Genomic DNA, 12,346 nt, shown 5'->3' on the forward strand with positions numbered 1-12,346 from the left:
GGACTTCAACTCCCAGAATTCCCCAGCCAGCAGAGCTGGCTGGGGAATTCTGGGAGTTGAAGTCCACAAGTCTTAAAGTTGCCAAGTTTGGACACCCCTGGTATAACAGAAGCCCAAGAGCAAAGGACCGAGGTCAGGAATAAGGCTGTGCTTGGCCTTGTCCCAGCAATGACTAATTTTTCTCATCTTACTCATGTCAGTAGTTGCCACTAAAAACAGAGCCTTTTTTTTCTAAAAAGTTTTATTTTTATTTCTCATATATATACATTCACAAATATACATTCGCAATATGTCCTGTTAATATGTATGTGTTATCTTTTAACTTTTATCACAATTCATTTAAAAATATAATCGGGGTTGTTTTCCTGCCACCCCATACCTCCATCTTGTTTTAGAACAACCCTACTTCTATTTCCATCTTTTTTTCCCTCCCACCCTCCCTTCTTCTCTCCCTTCTTCTTTCCTCCTCTCCTTTCTCCTTTCTTCTTCCCCTCTCCTTTCTAAAAAGAGCCTTACATGCATCGTTCTACTCTAAGTTTTCTTTCTTGGTTACAGAAATGTGTAACCAAAAATATAAACCAGGTTTTAGATTCCATGCAGTTGTGTGTGGTTTTTTTAAATGTTGTGTGTAATCTAGGATGGCAGCATTTGCTTCGGGAAAGAGCAGTGTGATTCTTCTGCTTTATATGATGGTTGTCTTGTCCTGTTTTCCCTTTGGAAGAGAATGCTTGGGCAAAGACATCTGGGATGCTGGGAAGCATCTCCCTCTGCTTGGCTAGAGAGCCATGTCAACTAGAAGATAGGAGCAAATCCCCTTTACTCGTTTCTCATGAGCAGCCTCTCCCACGGGAGCAGGACATAGCCCTGTGGTTTTTTTTAATGCATCATGAAGCATATTTTGGAGGGAAGCAAAGGGAAGGTGGAAACAGCTTCAGCAATGAATGCTAAGAGCAGAACAAAGAGGCTGAAATTTGGTGAGCGCAAAGGCTCCCGTTTACAATTGGATTGTCGGGACCCAACTTTCCCAGGCTGTTTGTTGAAGTCGCACAATTGAATCCTGTCGTCCGATGGGCAGTGGGCAGATCAGAGGCTCTGACCATGCAATAGGTCACGTTCATGATGTGTGGCACCATCTCAGCCACGACAGGGTACCCAATAGCGGAGCTCATTTCAAGGAAGTCTATGAGGAGAAAGAAGCTGAAGAGAAGAAACTGGATTTGATACTCAAAGGTGTGAGGGGTTGTAGCCAGAACGAATAGACATATTCATTTAGGAAACAGTCTGTTCCCTCCGAGCCTTCGGTCCAGCTCTTCCAAGCTCATTGGTTCATTGCCAAATTGCAATTATGCAAGGTGACAAAAGGGGTAGAATCTTAAATTGGTGGGAAATAATCATACAAATTGCACATAGCACCTTTTCAACTATGTCAAATTAAGTTTGCATCTTTGTGCTATTCTACTTTTGGAACATGGGGTTCAGGGAATTGTTTTGAGGACTCCAAATAGAGAGCTGGGAGAGGTTCATGCAAGTTGGTATTTACCCTTGGTATGGTGCTGAAGAAGACTCCTGCGAGTCTCTTGGACTGCAAGGCGATCAAAGCAGTCAGTCCTAGAGGAGACCAACCCTGACTGCTCTTTAGAAGGCCAGATCCTGAAGATAAAACTCAAGTATTTTGGCCACCTAACGAGAAGGAAGGACTCCCTGGAGAAGAGCCTAATGCTGGGAACGATTGAGGGCAAGAGAAGAAGGGGACGAATGAGGTGGCTGGATGGAGTCACCAAAGCCACCGAGCTTAAATGGACTCCAGAGGATGGTAGAGGACAGGAAGGCCTGGAGGAACGTTGTCCATGTGGTCGCGATGGATCAGACATGACTTCGCAACTAACAACATGTTTGAGTAGAACTTAAATCTCGCCGTGTCCCAACACAGCACTCAATTTATTTCCAGCAAGCATGCTTAGCATTGCAGCTGGAGAAGGGAATTCACTTAGCAATACAGCTGGAGAAATAGAGGAGCCCTGGATAGTTTGATCCTGGGCTTCCTAGGAACATCTGCCCAGCTGCTGCATGGGAGAGGATCCCAGACTAGGTAGGAATCCTGCTTGTCTGAATGGAATTCCAAGAAATAACATTACAGGTATTCCTCAACTTACAACGATTTCTTTAGTGACCATTCAAAATTACAACGGCTGTGAAAAAAAGTGACTCATGACCATTTTTCACACTTATGACTACTGCAGCATCCCCATGGTCACATGATCAAACTGGCTCATATTTATGACGGTTGCAGTGTCCCAGGGTCATGCGATCACCTTTTGTAACCTTCTGGCAAGTAAAGTCAACGGGGAAGTCAAATTTACAACCGTGTGACTAATTTAACAACTGCAGTAATTCACAAAAGCTGCTGTGGCAAGAAAGACCGTACTGTGGGGGAAAATTCAACTGTTAACAACTGTCTTGCTTAGCAACAGAAATATTGGGTTCAATGGTGGTCATAAGTCAAGGACTACCTGGATTCCAGCCTGTCAAGCTAGTCAATATTCTTCCCGAGAAGTATCAAGAAACACAACCCAGAGTCGCTTTCTAAGAGATGCATGAATGAGTACATTTTCTCTGTTGTGTACCCTGACCTGTCCTAGCTGTCCATCAAGAATGATGTAAAAAGCAGGTAACTCTGAACTTCTATGTACATAATAGTAGCAAAAGAGAGCTAAGAGAGATGCATTCTTTTACTCTGCACTGAAGGGCAAAAATGGATGAAATATTTTGTTTTGACTCTTTTTCCTTCCACCCATTTATTTCTGTATCCACAAAGTGACACGTGCATATTTTGGGAATAGAAGGAATGTCAGACCTTCTTAAAAGCTCTTCCCGAAGGAAAGCTGTGTTCTAGATGGATTGGCAAGTTGGCAAACAGCAAGGCATGGGAACCATGGCCAAAAGAAAAAGAAATTGCTGCTAAAATATATTCTGCTATATATATAAAAACGTATGTGTGTATGTGTGTGTGTTATATTCCAACATAACTCTGGAACACCTCGAGCAATTTCAACCAAACTTGGTACACAGATGACTTACCCTCTCGGGAAAAATTTTGTTTTGGGGGGAAAACATACCCTTGGGGTGTGTGTTCTGTTAAGATACTGCCTGTTGTGCCTTTAAATGGCTTCTACTGTGCAGCGTAGTGGAATTGCCGTGGTAACGGCTTCACAGTATTCCACAAGAGGGCTCCCTTTGGTAAGGGGGAAAATCCAACGTTTTGGTCCGGACATTTTCCTCTTATAAATAAATAGGAGCAACGCCAGGTTATTAACTAGTTATAAATAATTAGAAGGAAGAGAGCAGCCAGGGAAACAGCCGGATTGCTAGTCGACAAAAGGTTTGCTGAAAAGGGAAGGACTGCAGGGAAGTTTCCTGGAATTTCTGTTTTGGAAAGATATCTGTGCTTGGGATGGTTTTCTTGGGAAAAGAATCTGAAGGATTAAGTGAAGCAGAAGTGACGAGTGATGGAATGCAAGAACAAATTGATAAACTGGATTTTGATGAAACCCATTAAAGAATTCTTGAAGTATTTTAAAATGTAAAATCTCTGATCATCAAGAAAAAATAGCAGCAGCACTTAGACTTATATAATTTTATAACTTATTTTTCCATGCATATTAAGTGAATCACTGCAGTTGCTAAGTGAATCATGATTGTTAAGCAAATCCTTCTTTCCCCGTTGACTTTACTTGTTGAAAGCTGGGTGGGAATAGCAATAGCAATAGCATTTAGAGTGATATACCGCTTCATAGTTCTTTCCAGCCCTCTCTAAGCGGTTTACAGAGTCAGCCTATAGCCCCCAAACAATCTGGGTCCTCATTTGACCGACCTCTGAAAGATGGAAGGCTGAGTCAACCTTGAGCCGGTCAGCATCGAATTGCTGGCAGTCAATAGAATTAGCCTGCAATACTGCATTCTAACCACTGCATCACCACAGCTTTAGAAATTTGAAAAATGAGATCACAAAAGCCCTGTCTAGCACAATACCAATGAAGAAGAAAAATAACAGCTCCCAAAAGAAACCAGCATGGCTGCATAAAGAACTCCCTGACAAATTGAAAGAATTGAAAAAAGATAAGTATAAAAAGTGGAAAGAGAGGGACAGTAAATAGCCTGAGCCTGTAAAGATGAGGTGAGGAAAGCTAAAACTTACAATGAAGAAAGGCTTGCCACAAAAGAAAAAAATAACAAAAAAAAGCTTCTTCCAACATGTTAAAAACAAGAAAAAAGTTAAGGAAAAAATTGGTCCATTGCGGGGAGAAAGTGGCAAGAAGGTGACAAGGGAGAAAGCAGAACTATTTAACTCATGTTTTGCATCTGTCTTTACACAAAGTGATAAAACAGTCCAACCTATCAAAAACAGCGCCACAAAAATCAGATTAGGAACACAAATTGAAATAGGGAAGAAAATGGTAAGTGAGCACCTATCTACCCTAGACGACTTCAATTCACCAGGACCGGATGGATTACACTCCAGGGTTCTGAAGGAACTGGCAGACGAGATCTCAGAACCACTGAACTATATCTTTCAGAGATCCTGGAGCACCGGGGAACTACCAGAGGACTGGAAAAGAGCTGATGTGGTTCCCATCTTCAAAAAAGGAAAAAAAATAGATCCAGGAAACTACAGATCTATCAGCCTGACCTCAATACCAGGAAAGATTCTGGAAAAGATAATCAAGCAACGAATTAGCGAACACCTAGAAGTAAACAAAGTAATAGCCAAAAGCCAACATGGGTTTGTCAAAAACAGATCATGCCAGACTAATCTTATTGCATTCTTTGACAAAGTGACAAAATTAGTGGACCAGAGGAATGCCGTCGATATAGTTTACTTGGACTTCAGTAAGGCATTTGATAAGGTAGACCATAGCCTACTACTAGATAAAGTAGAAGAATGTGGGTTAGACAGCATCACCACCAGATGGATTCATAACCGGCTGGCCAACCACACTCAACGTGTAGTCCTCAATGGAACTGCATCTACATGGAGGGAAGTATGCACTGGCGTACCCCAAGGCTCTGTTTTAGGCCCAGTACTCTTCAACATCTTCATCAATTATTTGGATGAGGGAATAAATGGGGAACTCATCAAACTATTTTCCAAGGCACCTGAGGGTAGAACAAGAAGCAATGGGTGGAAACTAATCAAGGAGAGAAGCAACTTAGAACTGAGGAGAAACTTTCTGACAGTTAGAACAATAAACCAGTGGAACAGAAGTTGCCTCCAGAAGTTGTGAATGCCCCAACACTGGAAGTCTTTAAGAAGATGTTGGATAGCTATTTGTCTGAAACCATATAGGGTTTCCTGCCTAGGCAGGGGGTTGGACTAGACGACATCCAAGGTCCCTTCCAACTCCGCTATTGTATTGTATTGTATTAAATAGACAATTCTAATTAAAATTAGTTTTCCCTGAATGCAGTGAAAAGTTCTGGACATAATGCTTAGTTTTAAAAAGACAGCCAGATCATTGTTGACTTATCAATCTACCTCCTGAGAGGTGACTGGACTTGATTTTATAACCATTTTTACTACAGCCGTAAAAGCAAATCACTGCTGTCATTAAGCAAACTACATGATTGTTAAGTGAATCTAGCCTCCCACATGGGTGCTTTTTCCTGGAAGCCAGCAAAAACCACTGCAAATCGGAGTCACATGACCACACATTGCTGCAACCAGTTTTAAATGCGAGCCAGTTGCCAAGTATTTGAAATGCAATCATGTCACTGAGAGGGTTTATGTGTGTCCAGGAGCTGATATGGAAGAAAGAGTTCAAGGGGTAACATGTTGTCTCTGTAAGGCTTAATACATCTCTTAAAATTTCTCAACTCCTAATTCTCAATTAAAACAAAACAAACAACCTACTAGAACAAACAGAGGTGTTTGTGGACTGTAGATGACAGTAAGAGCTGTGATGGTGCAGTGGTTAGAATGCAGTATGGCAGGCTAACTCACTGCTCACTGTCACAGTTTGATCCTGACTGGCTAAAGGTTGTCTCAGCCTTCCATCCTTCCAAGGTTGGTAAAATGAGGATCCAGATTGTTGGGGAAAATAAGCTGACTCTGTAAACTGCTTAGAGAGGGCTGTAAAAGCACTGTGAAGCAGTATATAAGTCTAAGTCAGTGTTTCTCAAACTTGGCGACTTTAAGTCCTGTGGACTTCAACTCCCAGAATTCCCCAGCCAGCTATGCTGGCTGGGGGATTCTGGGAGTTGAAGTCCACAGGACTTAAAGTCGCCAAGTTTGAGAAACACTGGTCTAAGTGCTATTGCTATGTTAAATGCTGCTGTAGGGAAGGCTGAGTAATTATGTTCTCTGCTTTAAGAACAGGGACAAGAGTTTTGCACAATAGCAATAGCATTTCAACTCATATACCGTTTCACAGTACTTTTACAGCCCTCTCTAAGCAGTTTACAGAGTCAGCATAATTGCCCCCAACACTCTGGATCCTCATTTTACCCACCTTGGAAGGATGGAACAATGCTATTGCGTTGCATATTACATGGACAACAACCTCCCACTCAGCCTGCCCGATCTAAAGCATGACTCAGTGTTTCTCAAACTTTAAGACGCGTGGACTTCAAGTCCAAGAATTCCTCCTTCAGCCATTGAGGAATTCTGAGAATTGAAATCCACATATCTTCAAGTTGCCAAAAGTTGGGAAACGCTGCCTTAGATAATCAGAAGGGAAGCTTGCACTTACAAGCACCAGGATGTTTTCCGGAGCTTACATTTCACCTATATTTTGGAAGCCACGTGAGAAAAGAGAAACGCCCGCCCAGCTCCTCTAAGCAAGTCACGCAAACACTCACTGCTTCATATCCCAGGGAAGGCAAGAAATAGAAATGAGGTTCAGTCCTGTTTAGCTTTTCAAGATCAACCAAAATCAAATGCTGCCACCTACCTGGCTAAAATCTCCTTTAATTATTAGTTACTTTGTAGAACCATCCATGAATTTCTCTTGGCAACAATATTGGGTCTGACTCCACTTACATGTTTCAACCACGATTAGCTTGAAGCTGTCACCAAAGGATCTTTATACAGGTAGTCCTTGACTTACAACCGCAATAGAGCCTGCACTTCACAGTTGTAAGTCATGATGGTCGTAAAACCAATTGGTCAGGTGACTGACTCCTTTTCACCCAATTTTACAAAGTTTTTTTGCTGGGCTCATTAAGCAAATGCGGCTGTTGTAAAACAGGCATCGGGGTTGTTAAGTAAACGCTACAGTCATTACGTGAATTAATGGTTTGCTATGGACATGGTTTAGCTGACAACCCGAGCACTCAGTTTAGTCACAAGATTATTTTTTGGGAGGGGAGGGGCACAACTAGCGTAACTTTAAATTTGGGTCATAACTAGCCCCAATGCTAAGTGACCAGTTATATATCAAGAACAACTTGTAAACTAAGTGCCTTGATAAATTAAGTTTTAGGATTGCATGTTCTCTGCCCAGTACCACTTTCTACTCTTAAGACTATATTTTGTATTATGGGAAAGAAACCATGGAAAGCTGTGTACCCTGTGCGCCAGGCATGAAATGCTCTAATTTTTGCTACCGGTTTGGAAATGGGAGTGCGCGCGCAGCCCTTCTGCATATGCGCAGAGCATCCGTGTGTCAGGGATGGGAGGAACTGCCAGCATGGCAGTGGGAGATTGGACCATGTGATGGAGTGGTGGGTGTGGGGGCAAGATCTTGAACTTTCAACTGAGTGGGGAAAACCAGGAAGCTTTCAGATTCAGGTTTTCCCAGATGTACCAACATGGCTCTCTTAATAAATTGGAACTTTGAGCAATACTTTGCTTTGGACTCTGATTTACTTTTGGATGCTATTTGGAACCCTGACACCGTGATGACGCCTGGGCAGGTGGGCAGAGCCTTCTGCCACCGCCACTACCAGTTCGCCCGAATCAGCAGAATATCATCTCTGATGTGCCCCAGCTCACATACCTCAACAAATCTAACCTTTCCTAAGCTGCCTTCAGAAACACCAAACCGAAAGGAAAGCACAATTATTCAAAATAATCAATAAAGAGAAATCTCTCTCTCCCCAGAATAAATTTAGCAAATCCAATTATCCAAATGTGATTGGTAGCTGGTTGAAAATGCTCTCTGTATATAAAAGGTCAGCCTATTGTTAGCATTTTTGCTGATTAATTGAACGCTTCATTTCTTTCAACAAAGGCTCTGGCGGGGTATAGGATTTGGCTAAGCTCCCTTCTTAATTAGAAGAAACGCTTCCATAACCAGTCAGTGAAACTATGACAGCTTTTTAATTGGAAATCCTATTTTCCATTTTAACACAGAGGTAGGCAACAGTGGCAAGTTTACGATCTGTGGACTTCAACTCCCAGAGTTCCTGAGCCAGCATGGTTGGCTCAGGAATTTTGGGAGTTGAAGTCCACAGATTGTAAAGTCAACATAGTTGCATATTCTTATGTTTCAGCATAAGTCAATTTGAAGCAGTTCCAAAATGAGGGGGAATAAAAGTCCAATAAAAGTTATCATGATAACTTTTGGCTCAGTGGCTAAGAAGGTGGCTCAGTGGCTAAGATGCTGAGCTTGTTGATCAGAAAGGTGGGCAGCTCGATGGTTTGAATCCCTAGCGCTGTGTAACGGAGTGAGCTCCTGTTACTTATCCCAGCTTCTGCCAACCTAGCAGTTCTAAAGCATGTACAAATTCAAGTAGAAAAATAGAGACCACCTTTGGTGGGAAGTTAACAGCGTTCCATGCGCCTTTGGCGTTTAGTCATGCCGGCCACATGACCATGGAGACGTCTTCGGACAGCGCTGGCTCTTTGGCTTTGAAACAGAGATGAGCACCGCCCCCTAGAATTGGAAACGACTAGCACATATGTGCAAGGGAAACCTTTACCTTTACCTTAAAAATCCAAAATTAACTCAAATTCGAAAAGGGAAAGCAGACTGATTCAAATGCCTCCCACACCCAGGGCTCTTCTTACCTGCAATAATTTGTGCTCCAAAGTTGCCAGTTCCAGATACTGAGCGTCATCACGTGAAACTCTGTCTAAGCGATCCCGAATTTCTTTCAATTTCAGCTGCTGAGTCTCCCACGTGTCACGGGTTTCTCGTACAATTCCTCGAGCAAACATAAACTGTTTTTCAGCCTGGAAGACATTAGCAAAAGGGAAAGTTGACTGTATACTTATCCGATAGCCTAACTAACACACAACTGAACTGCAAAGATTCAGATTGCCACCAGATGGCAACAAAGACTGTTTTGAATCTTTCTACCCATCTAGTGATCCTGTTGAGTTTGCAGCCTGGTGCAGGCCTGTAGCCATCTTTTCCTTTGGATCTTTGGCCTGCCACACTTTTTATTACTCTATTATGCCTTTTCTATTGTGGGAAAATGGGAGGGGGGATTGTACGGAGTTAGATGCTATGTAGCCATAACAACATTCTTTCTAGAAAGCCAAGGTCATCCTTCGTCTCTGCCCCTTTGCACCTGACCGGAACTGGATGAGTGGAACTGCCACCATGACAGTGGAAGATGGACCATGTGATGGACTGGTGGGTGTGGGGGCAGGATCTTGAACTTTCAACTGGATGGGGAAAACCAGGAAGCTTTCAGATCCGGGTTTCCCCAGATGTGCCAACATGGCTCTCTTAATAAATTGGAACTTTGAGGAATCTTTTGCCTCGGACTCTGATTTACTTTTCGATGCTATTTGGATTCGAGACACCCACATCCACATCCGTGGCCTAATCCACCAGAATGGGGTGGATACTAGCTTTCTTCAGCTAGCATATTTTGGCCATGCTTGTGTGAATTCTGGCAACGACAATGCCATTGATTGAAACTACAAGGCACCAGATTGAGATAAACAAGCTTATGCTAATAATAGCAGACATGCTGCATAAAGGATGGGACACAGATTATCAGAGAAATGTTATAATTCTAATACAGATAGTCCTTGACCTTTTCTTTAGTGACGGTTTGAAGTTACAACGGCACTGAAAAAAGGGACTTATGACCATTTTTCACATTTGTGACCGTTACCACTTTCCCCACTTGGCAGGTGGCTCATATTTATGACCGTTGCAGTGTCCCGGGGTCACGTGATCCCCTCTTGCAACCTTCTGACAAGCAAAGTCAATGGGGAAGCCAGGTTCATAACCATGCTACTAACTTAAACAACTGCAGTGATTCACTTAACAACTGTGACAAGAGAAGCCATCCAATGGGACAAAACTGACTTAACTGTCTTGCTTAACAACAGATATGTTGGGCTCAACTGCAGTCACACGTCATTCATTATGTCATTCACTATGCAAGGGGAAGGTTGGTTGTTACCATTCTAACAGCCTTTCATTCTACTGTGAGGATTGTTCCTTTGGATCAACTGTTTTATCTCTGCTGTGGCCCGCCAGCGGCCAGCAGAGCTGGCAGCAGATTCGGACAGTGAGGAAGTTGGGGAGGAACATGGGCCAGTCCTGGAGTCTGGGGAAGGCTCTGATGAGGGCTGTGTGTCGGAGGCAGAGAGGGGGCCAGGGCCGTATGCCAGTTCTCAGTGGCCTTCAGAGTCAGACATCAATGAGGCAGACAAACAGCTGGAGCCTGTTCCTAGTGTGCACCTGTGCAGAGTTATCAGACGAAGGGAACAGCTAAGGAACATGGGTTGACTTGGGAGCAAAGCCATAGGTAGACAGTGAATGGGCCCTCCCAGAGGAAATAAAATAGGAGTGAAAGGGGAGGGGAGTTTGCAGGAGACAATTAGTTCATTCCTGCATTCTTGCCAAATATTGCGGCGTCTGAAAGATATCGGGGTGGCCACTCTCCAAGCCTGATGAAGGTCGGTAATTGTGAACTATCTTGAAAGGTTGTGGGAGAGGAAAGACTTTGCTGGAGAGGAAATCACTGTGAATTAAATAAAAGGAATTTATCAGGACGAGGACTTGGCTTTGTGCTGCTGGGGAAGCCTAGATCAGAACAATCTCATCCTTTCAATTGTGACTTACAATTATTTGTTTAGTGACAGTCAGACGTTACAGTGGCACTGAAGACAGTGACTTATAACCGGCTTTCAATCTTATAACCACTGCAGCATCTGGGTGGTAACATGATCAAAATTCAGGCACTTGGGGACTTCCGGTTGTTCCTGGTGCCGATGGCAGGCTTTTTTTTGAGCCTGTCAGATCAAGAGACAGTTAGAGGTGTTTTTTTACGATCTTTAACACCTCGGACACTCGTAAATTCTTGGAATTTATGAGGGAGAGATTCAGCTGCTGGGTTGAGCCCTCGTGTACCCTCCGGAGTCCGGAGTCCGACGAGGTTTGCCCCCCTTCGCAGTTGTTGTATTCTCCTGCCTTTTTGATAACCTCTGCTAATTAGCAGAACCAGTCGCCGGGAACAGCCTTAACATTTTAACATCTTAACATCCCAAGAAGAAAGCAAGACTTTTGCAAGTATTTTAAGTTTTAATTGGGGGAAGAAAAAAAAATCTCTTTAAAAAGAACGCTACTGCTGAGTTCGAGAGGCGTGGGCTTAGAACAAAGGATTCAAAATGGCGTTGATTTATAGCTGAAAACCTACAGAAAACGAAAGCTAATTACCTGCTGATAGCCGGGGCAGTAAAGGCGGAACGGCTGAAACAACCCTAACTATTAACAATCTTTAAGCCAGTTTACATAACCTGAACTACTTAAATGTCAAAGTTTTAATTTCGAGCAACTTAGAAAGAAACATTTGCAAGTATTAATTTACAGCTGAATACCTAAGGAAAACGAAAGTTAATTGAATGGTGACAGCTAGAGGCGGCTGTAAGAATTATTAATTATGGCAACGGAACAAAAAGCCTCATCGGGTGCTACAATAAATTATCAGGATTTCAAGGACTTTATAAGGGAAGAAAATGCTTTTTTACGCAAAGAAATTAAGGAGGTTAAAGAAATGGTTCAGGATACCATTAAAAAACATGATCAACTTGATAAAAAATTACACACTTTAGCCACAGGTCTGTCAGAAGTTGTTCTTAAGGTGGACAGCAAAGTTGATCATCTGGCTTTGGATTTGGAAACTAAAACGAAGGAAACAGATTTGAAATTTGTTGAAATGGAGGGGAATATGCAGAGGATGGATAAGGAGATTATCATGATGCAATTCAGATCTATGGAGTACGCTGTTAGACTGAGGGGTATCAGAGAAAACCCTAGAGAGGACTTAAGAAAAGTTTGTGCTGATGCTCTGGCCACGTTATTGAAGATCCAGGATTCTTCTGAGATTTTTGCAAGGATTGACAAAATTTACAGAGTTAATTCACGTATTGCATCACAAAGGC

The 12,346-nt window shown here is 42.7% G+C and overlaps 1 protein-coding gene across 3 annotated transcripts in view; it reads right to left on the minus strand.

The window, feature by feature from the left end:
- CCDC51 (coiled-coil domain containing 51) overlaps positions 1-12,346 on the minus strand; it is a 28,482-nt gene that overhangs the window by 4,293 nt on the left and 11,843 nt on the right. For all 3 annotated transcript variants that reach the window (XM_081947608.1, XM_081947607.1, XM_081947609.1), the window contains exon 3: positions 9,008-9,172. In XM_081947608.1, coding sequence (XP_081803734.1) covers positions 9,008-9,172 — 165 coding nt within the window. The remainder of the gene's footprint in view (positions 1-9,007; positions 9,173-12,346) is intronic.

The sequence above is a fragment of the Natrix helvetica genome (genome assembly GCF_964273705.1).
Source record: "Natrix helvetica genome assembly, chromosome: 1".
NCBI classification, from domain to species: Eukaryota; Metazoa; Chordata; class Lepidosauria; order Squamata; family Natricidae; genus Natrix; species Natrix helvetica.